Source organism: Saccostrea cucullata, unplaced genomic scaffold, assembly GCF_032062105.1.
Source record: "Saccostrea cucullata isolate Sc308-1 unplaced genomic scaffold, CSIRO_AGI_Scuc_v1 ctg12426, whole genome shotgun sequence".
Taxonomy (NCBI): domain Eukaryota; kingdom Metazoa; phylum Mollusca; class Bivalvia; order Ostreida; family Ostreidae; genus Saccostrea; species Saccostrea cuccullata.
Window position 1 is genome coordinate 1 of NW_026921597.1, and position 18678 is coordinate 18678.

The 18678-nt window shown below is 35.2% G+C and overlaps 1 protein-coding gene across 1 annotated transcript; it reads left to right on the forward strand.

Moving 5' to 3' along the window:
• Window positions 1-6: 6 nt before the first annotated feature.
• On the forward strand, window positions 7-18672 carry LOC134260418 (polyamine-transporting ATPase 13A3-like; the record flags this gene model as incomplete). The annotated part of the gene is made up of 17 exons (XM_062742980.1): window positions 7-90; window positions 302-502; window positions 892-953; window positions 1160-1310; window positions 10946-11059; window positions 12335-12491; window positions 12575-12695; window positions 12818-12942; window positions 13113-13282; window positions 13769-13882; window positions 14108-14187; window positions 14454-14606; window positions 15190-15286; window positions 15572-15644; window positions 15753-15903; window positions 18125-18270; window positions 18583-18672. Coding segments are annotated over 17 exons (2089 nt in total), but the record flags the coding sequence as incomplete, so codon positions are not given.
• Between the last annotated feature and the right edge of the window lie 6 nt (window positions 18673-18678).

An 18678-nucleotide genomic window follows, 5' to 3' on the forward strand; every position in this document is an offset into this window, starting at 1 on the left:
GATTTTAAATTCAACAGGGACACATACATATTTGTGGCCATACTAGCAGGAATTGCTGGAATCGGATTCATTTACACAGTAGTGTTGATGGTACAGTATTATTGACATTTGACAGGGGTAGAAAAATTTAAAAATCAATTAAGAAGGCACCAAACGATATGAAGATATATAATAGAAGGCTGGATCCATATAACTAGACATTTCTAAATGATCTTCTTCCACTTGTGAAAAATGTTTTTTTTAATTATTTCAGAAAGTCAATCAAAAGTTAATTAGAAATTAATTACAATTAATATCCCAGGTACAAGACTCTGAACTCTTTGAAGATATCTTCCTTCGTTCTATGGATTTGATCACCATTGCTGTACCCCCGGCCCTGCCAGCTGCCCTTACTATCGGGATTGTGTTTGCCCAGAGTCGCCTCAAGAAAAGTCAGATTTACTGCATCAGCCCACATAGTATCAACATCAGCGGTACCATCAATGTTGTATGCTTTGATAAGGTTAGATAATGTAGTTATGCCATTCTTTGATGAATTTATAGGGGAGCAATTGTTAAATCATGATTCTGTGAAGAATATAATTTTTCTGCATGACAAAATACTGTCATATCACTTATGATCATGGTGGTTTAATTTCGTTGTTTTTGAGGTATGGAGAAATCCATGAATTCATGACCATCATTAAATATAAAATTTAATAAGCAGTACTACTCAATACTTCTCTAACCACAAAATCAAATCCCCACATATCAGTTTTTTTTTTCTCAAACCATGAAAATTTGCCCCCATGAAAACATGGTTTTACAGTATCCTAAATGGTAATTTAGCTCTGAAAATTGAATGAATATCAAATAATTTATCTTTGCTAAAATCTACTGTTTTGGTTCCAGACAGGCACACTGACAGAGGATGGATTAAACATGCAGAGTGTTGTCCCAGTACAAGATGGCTGGTAGGACAAATGTCAGAGTCAGAGAGTTTTTTCTATTATCTGTAGATATATGTAAAGTTCTTAATAGCAAGACTCACTTAGATTATCTGAACTCATTAATAACTATAACTCTCAAATTTAATTAATCCCATGGTGTTTATACTGATATAATTTAGACTTTGATATAACCTTTAACTGTACAATTTCAAACTGTCCCTGTTGTACAGTTTTACCGAGGAGGTCCATGATATAAAGCTCCTCCCAGCTAAACAGAGCCTGCTTCTGAATGCCATGGCAACCTGTCATTCCCTGACGATGATTGATGGGGTCCTCAGTGGGGATCCTTTAGATCTCATCATGTTTGAGGCCACAAACTGGGTATGTGACTGAAACATGATTTATTACCAATAATATAGAGCTGTTCTTCAATCTTAAAGATATTTTAAGAATGGAGTATATTTATACCCGCACTTTCGAAAGAAAGTTCGGGTATATTGTTGTTACTCATGTCCGTCCGTCCGTCCGTCCGTCCGTCCGTCCGTCCGTCTGTCACACTTTTCTTCCCTGAACTCCTCCTACATTTTTCACAGTAGCTTAATCATCCTTTGGGAGATGGTTGGGGGTGTCATGTAGATGTGCAGTAAGGTTTCGGAATTTTGATTTTGCCCCGGGGGATCAAATGGGGGTCGAAAAATGACGTTTTTTATACAAAAAGCCCCTTCTTCCCTGAACTCCTTCTACATTTTACTCAGCAGCCTAATCATCTTTTGAGAGATGGTTGGTGGTGTCATGTAGATGTGCAGTAAGGTTTAGGAATTTTGATTTTGCTGCGGGGGATCAAATGGGGGTCGAAAAATGACGTTTTTTATACAAAAAGCCCCTTCTTCCCTGAACTCCTTCTACATTTTACTCAGCAGCCTAATCATCTTTTGAGAGATGGTTGGTGGTGTCATGTAGATGTGCAGTAAGGTTTAGGAATTTTGATTTTGCCCCGGGGGATCAAATGGGGGTCGAAAAATGACGTTTTTTATACAAAAAGCCCCTTCTTCCCTGAACTCCTTCTACATTTTACTCAGCAGCCTAATCATCTTTTGAGAGATGGTTGGTGGTGTCATGTAGATGTGCAGTAAGGTTTAGGAATTTTGATTTTGCCCCGGGGGATCAAATGGGGGTCGAAAAATGACGTTTTTTATACAAAAAGCCCCTTCTTCCCTGAACTCCTTCTACATTTTACTCAGCAGCCTAATCATCTTTTGAGAGATGGTTGGTGGTGTCATGTAGATGTGCAGTAAGGTTTGGGAATTTTGATTTTGCCCCGGGGGATCAAATGGGGGTCGAAAAATGACGTTTTTTATACAAAAAGCCCTTCTTCTCTGAACTCCTTCTATATTTTACTCAGCAGCCTAATCATCTTTTGAGAGATGGTTGGTGGTGTCATGTAGATGTGCAGTAAGGTTTAGGAATTTTGATTTTGCCCCGGGGGGTCAAATGTGGGTCGAAAAATGACGTTTTTTTATACAAAAAGCCCCTTCTTCCCTGAACTCCTTCTACATTTTACTCAGCAGCCTTATCATATTTTAAGAGATGGTTGGTGGTGTCATGTAGATGTGCAGTAAGGTTTCGAAATTTTCATTTTGCCCGGGGGGTGGGGGGGATGGGGATCAAATCGAGGTAGAATTTTTATATATTTTTTTTTTTACATATATTTGACATGTTTAATCACCCTGCTTTCAAGAACTTCCCTAATATCTTATGCTGCAATAGCTTTAAACCATGATCATTTAGAAAATGATTGGTTTGTTTTGTGTATGTGTAAAATGGTTTCAAAATTTGAATTTTCATATGGATGGCAAAAAGGGGCTGGAATAATATGGCACCTCCCTAACCCTGGTGGTCATGATTTGTACAAACTTGAATCTACACCTCTTGAGAATATTTCCATATTAATCATGCTCTTGGTGTTCCTGGAAAGAAGAACTTTAAAGATATGTTTCCTTTTATTCCTAAATAAAACTTTGATCCCTAATTGTGGCCTGACCCTAGCCTGAGGTGATGATTTGAAAAACTAGAAATATGTCTATAGGACATGAATGTCCCGCCAGATGTGTATTACTAATGGTACATTAAACAAGAGGCCCATGGGCCACATCGCTCACCTGAGTACTGAAGCTAAGAAAAAGTAGAAATTGGTTTATAATTGAAAAGTTAAAATCCAAAAGTAATCCCATGATCAATCATGGATTTGCTTTTCTTCAAAGAATTCTCCATATATTTCTATGTAAAACTTTGGTCGGCCATTTTGGCCCCGCCCTACCCCCTGGGGTCATGATTTGTACAAATTTTTGAATCTACACTACCTGAAGATGCTTCCATATAAATATGATTAATTATGGATTTGTCATTCTTGAGAAGAAGATTTTTAAAGAATTTTCCCATAAATTTCTATGTAAAACTTTGGTCGGCCTTTTTGGCCCCGCCCTACCCCCAGGGTCATGATTTGAACAAACTTGAATCTTCACTACCTGAGGATGCTTCCATATAAATTTGATGAATTATGGATTTGTCATTCTTGAGAAGAAGATTTTTAAAGAATTTTCCTATATATTTCTATGTAAAACTTTGATCAGCCATTTTGGCCCTGCCCTACCCCCGGGGGTCATGATTTGAACAAACTTGAATATACACTATCTGAGGATGTTACTCCATAAGTTTCATCTTTCCTGGCACAGTGGTTCTTGAGAAGAAGATTTTTAAAGAATTTTCCAATATATTTCTATATAAAACTTTAGTCGGCCATTTTGGCCCTGCCCTACCCCCGGGGGTCATGATTTGAACACATTTGAATATTCACTACCTGAGGATGTTAACCCATAAGTTTCATCTTTCCTGGCATAGTGGTTCTTGAGAAGAAGATTTTTAAAACATGCCACCAAATTTTCATTAATTCCCAATTATCTCCCCTTGAATGAGGGCATGGCCCTTCATTTGAAAAAAAACTTGAATCCCCTTCACCCAAGGATGCTTTGTGGCAAGTTTGGTTGAAATGGCCCAGTGGTTCTTGAGAAGAAGTCGAAAATGTGAAAAGTTTACAGACAGCTAGACAGACAGACGGACGCCGGACAAAATATGATCAGAAAAGCTCACTTGAGCCTTCAGCTCAGGTGAGCTAAAAACTAAAAACTAAAATTTGTATTTGTGTATAAAGTTTGATGAAAATATCTTAAACAGTTTTTTTTTCAGAATTGAAACTAAAATATAAATAAATTGGATATAGATAATAAATTCTCATCAAATTATGTATAAGTGCATGTTAAACATAAAAATGTCTTAAATTATTTCTTAAAAACTAAGCAAAATACATATTAAAGAGGAGGGAGGTCAAGGTCACAGGAATGTGCAAGATGAAGTTTTTGATGCAGCTGAATAGCTCTCACTAATACATATTAGCTTATTATGTTTGATAAAAATATCTTTAATGATTTAATAAAAGTGAGCTTAACACTTTGTTTTAAGAAAAGAGAAGTCAAAGGAAAGGTTGTGGTCAAAATGTTGTTCTAGCTGAAAAGCTTACATCAGTGTGAATTTACTATTATCAAATGAATTTTGATAAAAATATAATTAATGGTTTATTTGAAACTTAGATAAACACATATTTTAAAAAGTGAGGTCAAGGTCAAAAGAAAATTCAAGGTCAAAATAAGTGAATGCAATAATAGCTCTCATCAGTATGTATTAGCATATGAAGTTTGATTAATATATCTTGAACTGTTTATTCAAAACTGATCTAGTCTAAGACAGTGAGGTCAAGATCACAGGAAATGTCAAGGTAAAAAAGAGTGAAGCATTGTAAAGCTTTAATTGCTTACATCAGTATGTATCATCATGTGAAGTTTCATTACACAACTTGAATCATTATGGTTTCTCTAAAATAAAGCTAAACACTAATTTTAAGAAAAGTTAAGAAAAGGTCAAAGGAAAGTAAAGGTAAACAAGATGTGTTTGTGAAACACTATGCGCCCGGCGGAAACAAAGTTCAAAAAATCTATTTTTAGCATATTGGTCACAGTCAAGGTCACAAGGTCACTGGTCGTGGTGTCATTTGAAAGAACTTAATCAGTGGAGTATGCATCCCAAATATGAAGTCCCTATCTACTATGGTTTAAAAGTTATGGCCAAAAGTGTAAAAAGCTATTTTTAGCATATAGGTCACAGTCAAGGTCATTGACCATGGTGTCATTTGAAAGAATTTAATCAGTGGAGTATGCATCCTAAATATGAAGTTCCTATCTCCTATGGTAAAAAAGTTATGGCAAAAAGTGTAAAAAGCTATTTTTAGCATCTAGGTCACGGTCAAGGTCACAAGGTCATTGACCATGGTGTCATCTGAAAGAACTTAATCAGTGGAGTATGCATCCCAAATATGAGGTTCCTACCTCCTATGGTTCAAAAGTTATGGCAAAAAGTGTAAAAAGCTTTTTTTAGCATATAAGTCAGTCAAGGTCACAAGATCATTGACCTTGTTGTCAACTGAAAGGGCTTTATTAGAGGAGTATGCATACCAAATATCAAGTCCCTATCTCCTATGGTTAAAAAGTTATGACAAACAGTGGAAAAAGCTATTTTTAGCATATAGGTCACAGTCAAGGTCACAAGGTCATTGACCTTGATGTCATTTGAAAGGACTTTAATAGTGGAGTATGCATACCAAATATGAAGTCTCTATCTCTTATTGTTCAAAAGTTATGGCCAAAGTTAAAGTTGACAACAGACAAACAGATAAACAGACAAACAGACAGGACAAAAACAATATATGCCCGGGATCTATCGATCCGGGCGCATAAAAAATGTTGCCACAGTTGGATAGTTTACATCAGTATATGCATCAGCATATGAACTTTGATAAAATATCTAGAAAGTAATTTCCTTGAGCTCGATGGAAAGACAGATGGAAGGGTGGAGGACTGACATGACAAAAACTAATACATGTATTCCTAATCATGGCGTAGCATAAAAAACTTGAATATACATTATATGAGGATGTTTCCATATCAAGATTATACATGCAAATTCAAAGAATTGTGGTCCTTTGCTTTCTGTGTTTAAGTGAATGGGATGCCATAATTTATGGCAGATTGTGTATCAAATATGCATCCCTATCATATGTCACTTTATGAAAATTAGGTCAAAGGGGGGAAATCATCGCATGCTCGAAATATTTTGTTGCAGGTAAAGTACATGTCAAATATGAAAGACCCATCTCTTTTCAATCAAAAGTTATATATATATAAATATATAATATAATATTTTTGAAAAGTAGGTTAAACTTCTACGTCAAGATCAGAAAGTCAAAAGTCATGATATATTTAGAAAAGTCTTTTCACATGTAATATGCATGTATAATTTAAATGCCATATCTTTTCTCTTTCAAAATGATTAATTTAAAATGTTATTTTTTGGAAAGTAGGTAAAATTTTGAGGTCAAGGTCTCACTTGGGTTAAAAAATCATAGTACATTTAGAAAGTTTTGTGGTAATGTACATGTGAAATATAAAAGCCCTATCTCATATTATTCAAAAGTTATGATCAAGGTTAAATTTATTGTGACAGATGCACATACTGTCAAAGATGGCCAGACTGACAGACAAATAAGATTTATTATTACCTAACTTACTATCTAAATTATAATTAGGCATTTTGAACTGTTTCACGGTTTACTTTATGTTTTTGCGTGATCATGAAACAGTGAACTGTTGACCGGTCCACAGAATGAACTTTTGACTGGTTAAAGCGTCATTGTGATATTCAAGCGTTTTGATGATCACGACATCACTATTTACCTGCTCTATAATGAATTAAATTTAAACAAAACACACAAACAATAAATTTATTAAGTATTACTTTAAAATAAAAATATTAATTTAGTCTTTATATTATGTATTCAGCTAATTAATAGACAAGTATGTGAATAAACAATTGTGAAAACTTTTTATTGATTGTTTGTGTGTTTTTATTCCAATTTAATTAATAGCCATTCTCTGTAACCACTTAAACTTCGTTGCCACGCATGGTCACCGATTTTGATGAAACTTCACCCATGCTTAGTACTTGACACCAGAAATAAATATCAAACAAAATTTCGTTGCTATGTGTCTCGGTTGCTATGGCAACAGCCGGAAAAGTTTGAAAAATCGAGATTTTCAACCACTTTAAATCTTGAATGTGGCTTAATAAAAACTAGAAAAAGCAAACAAGTCATTCTCACAAAAACATGACACCTTGATGTCACTTATACTGTAAAGAAACTGTTTAGAATATATCTCTAAGTAAATGGTATCCAAGGATACATTTGGAATACATTTAAAATGCTGAAATATGCTGAAAAACACTCCGTATTCACTAATGGTATGTGTTACATGCTCAAACTCAATCAACGACTTAAGAAAAATAATGAAAATGTTTGACCTTAAGTATATAAGTATAAGCAATATTTTTCTATCTATAACTTTTATGGTTGCCATGGTAACACAGTGTAACCATGCAAAACCAGTAACTAGGTTTGGGTTAATGCTACTGTCTTGAGGAAAAACATGAAAACTCAAGACTGGCAAATATGCATCCTTAGGACCTTACAACACCAAAAACATAAGAAAAATTGGGTATAATTGCTACTTTGCAGTGTTACCATGGAAACAAAGTACCAGTGCTTAAAAGTGAATTATTTTTCGCTGCATTAAGAAGTAAATTGCCATATAACCAAGAAACAAATTAAAGGACTCAGCTTGAATCATACTTATCTGTTAGAACTAAAGTTGAATATCATATATTGATAAAATTTGATGAAGAAAACAACACTGTTGCTATGGTTACCAAGAAGGGAGAATGTTCGATTTTGTGAACTTTATATAAATATTAAACCCTGTGTGCCAACTTCTTGCATCCACTTAGAGATTGGATGATAGTCAAAATTAAAAGTCAGGTAAGCTGTTAATAAATATCAATCATAAAAGTTTTGGGAATCTACATTTAAGGGTACGTATCCAAGGACAGAAAATATTTTTCAGGTTTTTAAGCATATATTTTCTGTTTATTTCCATAGCAACGCTCTATTTAAAGAATCTAAACTGAATTTTTTCAAATGGGAAAACTAGGAGCACACCAACATCTTCAAAAATTGATCATCAGTTATGAGGATATGTGCTTTTTTAAAAGATAGGATCCGATTGAAACATACAGAGTGTTACTTTGAAGGCTCTCTGTGGTATAAAAACCTTGGCAACCATTGCCAACCAAAATTAAATATCATATTTTGTTTTTGGTGTATGTTTCATGGCTCTTTTTTCTATTATTTGGTCACATTTCATCCTATAATTGCTTTTTATTTTTACGTGTATGACTTTATAAAATTCAATGAATATTTTTTTTACTTTTAAATACTTTGTTACCATAGTAACGTATGTAATAGTTGATTTATTAGACATGTTTATCATGCATTTGAGACATCTGACCTTCAACTTTTGGAAACAGTCATTGCCAATTGTTTGCTTTGCCGCAAATGTTAACTCTGGGGCTCTAAACATGTTAAAAAATGCCATTTTTCGAACTTTAAGACATGCTGCCATGGTAACTATAAAACATAGCAACCGATTTTTGCCTGATTTCAGTTTAGGATATCAAAGACTTTTATCATAGATAGTTTGGAGAAATTCTGAGACTATGCGTGCCACAGCTCCTATATAAAAGTTCAAGTCATTACAGAGAATGGCTCTTAATTATATAGTAGGTTAGGTAATAAAACACTTATTCAATGACTACTCGGTGAAACAGTCAAACTGTTGTCCCTCAGTAGTACGTGGGGGAGACCTGGTAAACTGTTGCCCTTGGCCTTCGGCCTTGGGCAACAGTTTCCCAGGTCTCCCCCACTACCTCGGGACAACAGTTTGACTGTTTACCTCGAAGTCATTAAATAAGTGTATAATGTTCCCTCCCTTTCCCCCAAAACGGGGGACAATAATGCCCTTGCTGTTCTTGAGAAGAAGATTTATGATGGAAAAAATCCCCTGCATATTTCTTAACGCAAATCAATATTGTGTTTTATGTCATTTCATTGTTTGTTTGTTGTTAAACATCCCTCTCAGGAATTTTTCACTCAAATGGAGACACCCCCACTTGAAAAATAATGAGGACAAGTCGGATTTGAGGTCAACATTCATTTTAGGAGTTTTCAACCATTAAGACGTAAAGAGACAGGAACTCGATCCTTCCCTTCACCCCATCCCAGACCCCTGTTTATATTCATGACATGTATGCAAACTACTGCTTGTTTTACATTTTTAAAAAAATATGTTAATAGCCTATATACAAATACTTTAATGCAGTCCATCTCTTTGAATGATTTTCATTCCTTATTCTAGGAGGATAGGTTGATGAATGAAATGTCAAGCAATCTTATCATTGATGCACTTTTATTTCATTTAATGCAGTCATATTGTGAACATTTCCAGTTAGAATCATTAGGAGAGTGGGGATGACCTCCAGGGGGTTCAAAACCTTTATACCATTAAATTTACATAACATAATAACACAAAAAGCGCAAAATTATGTATTGTCAAATGGAAAAAGTTTCCTACTATTTAGGAGTCACATGATCATTTGCCATTACTGTTTACAGGGACTGGAAGTGTATCTTGAGATCCCCCCCCCCCCCCCGAATTTGCAGGACTATAATATAAAAAAGACTTTGGATGCCCTCCACCCTAGAAAACAGACACCACCATAACTTCTCCTTTTATTTGCTTCTCAGAAAATTCTGGTCTGGAAGTCCCCCTTCCCTCTCAGAAAAAAATTCTGTATTTTGTAACTGAATGTAACGTCGATAACGGGCGATAACTCTTTAGAATGTGAAATTCGTCTTATTGCAGCATCGGATGACCTTTGATCCTTTAAACTTTAACCTAACCAGTTGCATTTCAGACTATTTTACCCAAATCTATACCAAAACGTGTACTTACCGACTGCCATAGCTCCAACTTCATGAAATATAATCCAATTAAACACAAAATAATTCCAACTGACATACATGCAATGATGTGTACACAACACTACGCCTAGTACTGCACGTGCAGTGCTATCTAAAAATGATAATGGTAAAACTAGTACTTAAGTTAGGTACGTGACGCAAGCCCAATGTGATGCAGGTCTTCAGATACATTTACAGTATAAGAACAAATTTAAAATTATTATTTACAAAAGATGTTTTATCTTAACTTTGCCATCTAGGCCTATTTCCAAAAACAGGAAAATAGGGTGTGTTTGCGCGTGTGTGTGTTGATGGGAGAAGGGTAGGGGTTGATTAATTGATTGGGTATAAATGGTATATGGCAGCTTTCAAGGTGTTTCTGCCTAATCAAGTATAAAAAAGTTTGTACATTTTGGAAAAAATCATCAAAAACGCTTTAAACTAATTTGAATAATATTTGTTGTTGATCTATATGAGAAAATAGATTTAAAAAGTTCCAATTATGGGCCAAAAATTTACCCCCCCCCCCTTGTTTCAAACCTAATTTACATCATTAATTGAATTCTGTTGTTTAATTTCAGACTGGTAATGAATTATGAATATGAAATACATGTACCTATAAGATCGAGGCCCATGGTGACGGGTCACATGTTCACTTGAGAATATTATGCTCAATTTGATGAATACATGGAGGCCCTATTATGTAAATTATTAAATTATATTGACTTTTTCTTTGGTAAAGCCTAATTTTAGAGGAGTGTGCATTTAGAGGCAAACACCTTAGTGCGGGTATTACTGTCTCATGACAGCATCTAGTTTTAAATATCGATATAAATACAGTAGCTTTTCTATCAGTTTTTAAGATAAGTTGCATTTTTCCATGTCAATTCTATGACAAAAAATTATGGATTATTCATTGTTTGAGGACTGTCGTTACATGTATTTAATAGAAGAAAAAAGTAAAGGTCATGAACTGTTTTTTTTATTGCCTTAAAAGAATCTAGAGGAGCCGGGAGAGGAGGAAGCTAGTAGATATGATATGATTGTCCCCACCATAGTCCGACCCAAGGCGGTCAAGGACAACCAGGAGCTCTTTGATGAACAGTTCAAGGTAAGATATGATTGTCCCCACCATAGTCTGACCAAAGGGGGTCAAGGTCAACATAGAGCTCTTTGATGAACAGTTCAAGGTAAGATATGATTGTCCTCACCATAATGTGACCAAAGGGGGTCAAGGTCAACAAAGAGCTCTTTGATGAACAGTTCAAGGTAAGATATGATTGTCCTCACCATAATGTGACCAAAGGGGGTCAAGGTCAACAAAGAGCTCTTTGATGAACAGTTCAAGGTAAGATATGATTGTCCTCACCATAGTCTGACCAAAGGGGGTCAAGGTCAACAAAGAGCTCTTTAATGAACAGTTCAAGGCTAGATATGATTGTCCCCACCATAGTCTAACCAAAGGGGGTCAAGGTCAACAAGGAGCTCTTTGATGAACAGTTCAAGGTTATATCTGATACTACTGTAGTGAGACCAAAGGGAGATAATTTCAGGGACGATACTGAGCTCTTTGATAAATATTTCAAGGTACAATCCTCAACATTTATCCTATCATAGTCAGTCCAAAGGGAGATAACTCAAGGAACAACAAAGATTGCTTTAGGTAAGATATTATTGATCCTCTCCAGCATAATCAGATCAAAGGGAGTTAACTCCATGAACAACAAGAAACTCTTTATTGAACCGGTCAAGGTAAGTTCTGATTTAGTCTTGGTAAGAGTTACCTCTCTTATCTGGGGGTCAATGAACCTTAATGTAAACCTTTAATTCACATCACAATTTTATTTTCAGTGCCAAGCAATGTTCACAAGTTCTTAATCAATTACATGAAACATATATTGTGCACAGTTGAAAAAATGATGTTAATTCAAGGGAATAAAATGAGCTCTCTATTAAATGGATAGCTGCAAGTTCTTGCAGATTTTTTTATCACAGTAGTCAGACCAAAGGAAGCTAAATCTGTAGATGACAGTATGCTCTTCAGCACACAGTATAAGGCAAGCTAGGTTAAACAGGATATTAGTAGTTATGTCAATCCAAGGACTGTTTGATGAATTAACATTTCAATGTATGATGTGTTTAGAACAAACAGGGCCATGTTCAGGCTAAAAAGAATGCCTGTCTGACATCTTAATGAAGGTTCAGGGGAATATTTCAGTTCAGGAATAACTGCAGGCTCAGCACAAATGTTCATTCATCTGGATTAATTAGTCCTCAAAGCCCATTCAATAACATGCAAAATGAACTGCTGGAAGTAATTTAGTTTATTGACCTCCTCTAAAAAAGGATGCAATTAAAATATAACTTTGAAATTTCATTTTTGTAGCCAAAATATGAGGAGATAGCCATCATGAGGCAGTTTACTTTTGCCTCCAGTCTACAGAGAATGTCTGTCATAACACGGAAATTAGGAGCCCCGAACTTTGAACTCTACACAAAAGGGGCCCCAGAAATGATTGCTTCCCTGTCTAAACCCGAATCAGGTAAAATTTAATTCTTATTGAATTCAATTAGAACAATCAGAATTGGGAAGAATGTTAAATTCACATTACAATTTTATTTTCAGTGCCAGGCAATTTTCACAAGTTCTTAATCAATTACACGAAACATGGTTACAGAGTTCTTGCCCTTGCATACAGATCCCTTCCAACAAAATTAAAGTATGCAAAGATACAGAGAATTCAGAGGTATGTATTCCAAAAGATGTTGAAAAAATGTTACCAGAGCAAAAATCCTTATTTGACACATATACCTGACACTACAATGAATTTACTTGGATAATTAGTGTTAATTGATTCTAAAATCTCAGAGAGCAAGTGGAAAGAAATCTGACTTTCCTGGGATTCCTGGTGCTGGAGAATCGACTGAAGCCAGAAACCACCCCTATCATACACAAACTCTTAGATGCTGACATCAGGACTGTCATGGTCACAGGTACATAGCACATAGAATTCTCCTTAAAATGTTGTTTAATATTAAAAGGCATTGGAATAACCTGTTTTTGTTGTTGTTTTTTTTGTTTTTTTTACAAGAATTCTACAAGCAATATTCATACTGCTATTATATTTAACAAGAATCAAATAATATATTTTTGTCTCTCTCAGGTGACAACATGTTGACAGCCTTGAGTGTGGCCCGAGAATGTGGAATGGTCAGTGAACATCAGAAAATCATTTTAGTCCAAGCGTTTCCTGGGATGCCCGGTAAAAATGACCCCTGGCTGGAGTACATGTACACCGAGGATCCTGAGGACCACAGTCAGGGGAAATCTACAGTGAGTGTCACTTTTACTCGAGTTAAAGTTACCTGTACAGTACAATGTACATGTATAGCCAAGTCCTGAAAGTTATTTTTTAAATGTCCTTAAAAAAACATTCCATGTGTTCCATATATCCAATTTTATTTTCAGACAATCTGCAGAGCTCTCTTTAGTAAAGTACAATATAAAGTTTGGTTAAGAAAATGAGTGCAAATCTGTGGCCCTGATCATGGTACTTGAATAACAAGTTGTAGAACCAATTTAATGTACATTATATACATGTCCTTATATGTATTTCCAAGTTTTCAATTTTGGCACTCATTTTGGTGGTGTACTTTTTGGGTGCATACTTTATATACTTGAAGTAATCAAAGATGTTTTACATGTCAGAATGTATAGTGTGATACCAGTAATTCTGTATGTGTACTCCTGAAATATAGGGTAATGCACTGTATGTAATAAATGTGTATATATGAATTTAGTATTTTTTTTTACTTACAGGAGACAAGATTGACCATGCCTAATGGAGATTTCACTGATCCTCACTTTCACTTTGCTATGGATGGAAAATCATGGGCTATTGTCAGAAATCACTTTCCATTACTTCTGCAAAAAGTAAGTCGTACATTGGTTTAAAAAATTCTCAGGTCCAAATTACTTCCATGTAACCAAGTTTTACAGTACATATTTCTGTACAAAAAAGTTCTCTGGGGATAATGTACAGGTCTGGGATGTTAATTTTGATGACTATGTTCTAGCTATTTTCGATGAAATAAATCTAAATAAATCTGGCCATGTTACGTGTTGAATGCGGCACTCAGTAGAACATATCTTTATTAGATCTGCACCAGAGGCACAGTGTTTGCCAGAATGTCGCCCGACCAGAAATCTCAGCTGATTGAAGTTCTACAGGAACTGGGGTAGATATTTTTTTTTTAATCATAGATTTTAGATGACAAATAAATGAGGCACTTGTTAAGAATGAGGAAAAAACTTGACATTGCACTTTTCATCAAATAAGTTATTGCTTCTATGCCTTTAATATCATGACCTCTATGGACAGGTACTTTATGGGGATGGGGATAATGAATCTCTCTCTCTTTTTTTTTTCTCCGTGAACAGGTACTTTATGGGTACGTGTATAGATGGGCTAATGACTTTTCTCTCTCTTTTCCTCTATGGACAGATACTTTGTGGGTATGTGTGGGGATGGGGCTAATGACTGTGGAGCCCTGAAGACAGCTCATGCTGGTATCTCACTCTCTGAGGCAGAGGCATCTGTAGCATCTCCCTTCACATCCAAACAACCCAATATTGAATGTGTACCAAAGCTCATCAGGTAAGACCAAGAAAACCAACCAAACACTGTCCTAATTAAAGATCATTCCTAAATAATCTAATATTGAATGAGCCCCCACACTCATCAGGTAAGACGAAGAAAAACATCCAAACACTATCCTAAATAAAGAACATATCCTATGAACCTAATATTAATATACTGTAAATCACTTTTTATTCGCGAGAACTTTATTTTCGCGTAATTACGCGAGACAGTATGCTCGCGAAAATTTAATTCTCGCGTATAATAGTATTCCTTAAGATTATAAAGAGCAATAACCACAATTCGCGAAAATTTTGTCTCGCTAATCAGGACTCGATGACTATCTCGCGAAAATAAGGTGTCGCGAAAATTAAGTGATCTACAGTATACCAACACCAAGAAAACAAACCAAACACTTTCTTAGATAATAATCATGTCTAAACAGCTTAATATTGATTGTTTCCCCCAAATATCAGATAAGACCAAGAAAACCAACCAATGATGTCCTAAATAATGATTAATATGGATCAGCCTAATAGGTAATGATTTGTTTATGATTTAAGTTCTTTGAAAATAATTTATTGCTGATGTTTTCTTTTAGGCAGGGCAGAGGGGCATTGGTGACATCGTTTGGGATCTTTAAGTATATGGCCTGCTACAGTTTGACTCAGTTTGTCTCAGTGTTAATTCTCTATTGGGTGAGTTTGCTGTCCATGACCATGTATCATTTTATGTATGTTTTAATTGATATCAGCATTATATTGCAGGGTTTTCTATAATTTTGAGCAATTAAGGAGGTGAATTTATCATTTGAGATTTATTTGTTTCCAGTCGATTGCTAGTTTTGCAGTTCAAAGATGTGAATTCCAATCATTGAAGCAGTTATAAAATTCTCTTGCTGCCCTATTTTTGAAAACCCTACTCTGACATGAGAATCATATGAATCAATTAATTCATGATTTCATTAAAATCTTTTTTGACAGATATTTGCCAACCTAACGGACTTTGAGTTCCTTTATATAGATTTATTCCTGCTAACATCCCTCAGTGTTACATGTAAGTCATTTATATAGCAGTAATTCTACAGTAAAGCATGCTGATATACCAAACACACATATGAATTAGTACTTGTATCCTGATTCTGTTTACCTTGTAATCTTCCAGTTGGATACACTAACGCCTATGACCAGCTGTCTAAGGATCCACCCCTGGTCAGTCTGTTTAGTGTCTCCCCTGTTTTATCCATTATCCTCCACATGGTGGTCCAAACAGCTGCTCAGGTCTTCTGCTATTTTCATGTAATGGAACAGCCATGGTATGTTCCTATGTGTACAATGTGATCTTGAAAATCTATCAATACATTAAATACAATGTATTTAGAATTTCTTCTTTCTTTTCCAATGTAGTATAATTTTCATATCAATAAAATTTATATTAAAAGCAAAGAAAATTCTTTCCTTGGGACAAAATAATACCAGTATTTAGACCAACAATTATGATGTAGTCTGTTTTAGGCTTGTTGTTCCTTTTTGTACATGATGTATTTATCTCTCCCAATAAGCCATGTTTTCTTTTTATTTCAAAATAAAGTGTTAGAGATTAATAATGACAGGATTTGAGTTGAGGTTTTAGACAAATCTTTATGGACCTTACAACAATTAAATTTTGATTTTTTAGCTCACCTCGACGAAGTCGAGATGAGCTTATGCTATACCCTCGGCGTCAGTGTCGGCGTAATGGTTAAAGTTTTAGGAGCAGGTCTGTTCCCATGTAATTATAAGCTCTACCTGGACCAAACTTGCATGGATGGTGCATCTAGGGATAAACACTACCAAACTTGCTTCGGATGCTTCGGATACCTACATTTTCCAGATGAGTGACCAGGTTCAAGTTTTTAGGGCAGGTCCATTCCCAAGTAATTATAAGCCCTACCTGGACCAAACTTGCATGGATGATGCATCTAGGGATAAAAACTACCAGACTTGCTTCGGATGCTGGATGTGACCTACATTTTTGAGTTGGCTCGCGTAGCGAGCTACTCCCTGTCGACATAGCCGTTTCAGAGCTGTAATTTTTTTCACGCATTCATCAAGGTGATCCATACGCCAAATATAATAGTTCTAGCAAAAAATGCTTTGGTTTGAGTGATTGAATAAACTTAAGAGGTAAAAACTGTATAAAATTTCATACTGTAACATTATTTATGCCTTCATGCTTTTAAAGAAATTTTTGATTAAATACCTATACGATGTACAATTACTGCGTATGAATATATGTTCAAGCATGTTAGGCGGATCTAATCTTCCCATCTGAAGTTTATTTATAATTGACTTAGAATACTCCCTAAACACCTGCTGCTCTCATTAGCTGCAGTTAGTTGTTGTTGAAAATCTATTTTTAGAATCCAGATTTGCAGTGGGAATCTTTAACCTAATTATTCCGTAACACTGACCACTTCAGCTAGTGTGCTGAAATTCATTATAGAACCCAGTCAAAATAATACGGAAGCCCATTAGTGCCAACCTGTATATTTAAAGGAAAAGTAGTATACACTTTATTTATAAACCGAACATGGATCAGACATATAATATTCAATCTCTTAAGATGCAAAATAAACTGAATATATTAAGGTATGGTGCCCAGATGTATGAAAAAGCTCAATTGACTCGAGCGAGTCAACTCGCAGGCCTTTCAGGCCTTTGATTCAGATGAGTGACCAGGTTAAAGTTTTTGGAGCAGGTCCATTCCCAAGTAACTATAAGCTCTACCTGGACCAAACTTGCATAGATGATACATCTAGGGATAAACACTACCAGACTTGCTTCAGATGCTGGATGTGTCCTACATTTTCCAGATGAGTGACCAAGTTAAAGTTTTTGAAGCAGGTCTATTCCCAAATAACTTTAAGCCCTACTGGACCAAACTTGCATGGATGATGCATCTAGGGATGGACACTACCAGACTTGTTTCGGATACTGGATGTGACCTACATTTTTCAGATGAGTGACCAGGTTAAAGTTTTTGGAGCAAGTCCATTCCCAAGTAACTATAAGCCCCATCTGGACTAAACTTGCATGGATGATGCATCTAGGGATGGACACTACCAGACTTGCTTCGGATGCTGAATCTGACCTACATTTTCCAGGTTATTCCCAAGTACCTTTAGGCCCCACCTGGACTAAACTTGCAAGGATGATGCATCTAAGGATGGACAATCAAAACTTGCTTCATATACTGGATCTGACCCAATTTTCCAAACAAGTGACAAGGTTAAAGTTTTTGGAACAGGTCAACCCCCAATGAACTTTAAGACCTATTTAAACAGAACTTATTTGAATATTGTTGTTAGAATAAAATTAACTGTTAAGAAAATATGATGTGAGATTTGCATTACATAAACTGATAACATTAGTTGAGGTGAGCTTCGTAATCTTTGATTACCTATGTTTTTTTAAATTTCAAAGTTGCATTTTCATTGGCAAGTATAGCCATTTCTTAAGGAAAACTCTAAATGCATTTGTTATATTTGATGACAGGTTTGTTAAATACCATAAAAATGAGGATGATGACTACACCAGCTATGAGAACATGGCGGTTTTTGTTGTGTCCATGTATCAGTACATCACTCTGGCAGTAGTGTTCTCTAAGGGAAAACCTTATCGAAAAACCATATTCTCAAACTGTAAGTAGGAATTAAATCATAATTTATTTGCAAGAACTATATTTTGTTGCAAATGAATTACATGAGACAATGTGCTTGTAAAAATATCATTCTTTTGAACATTAGTATTCCTAAAGATAATATAGAGCAGTAACCAAAATTAGTGAAAATTTTGTCCCATTAAGATAAAGAGTACATGTCTATCGGGTAAAAATAAGGTGTTGCAAAATTAAAGTGATCTACAGTACATGTTTTGTATAACAATAATTCAAAATCATTTTTAAATAATATACTAGCTGTAAAGATAACGTAAGATACTGATTTATTTTTCAGATTTTTTTATGGCTAATCTGGCCATTTGTATTGGAATGTCATTATGGCTGACTATCTATCCTACTGATGAGGTAGCGGAATTCTTTGAACTGAAGC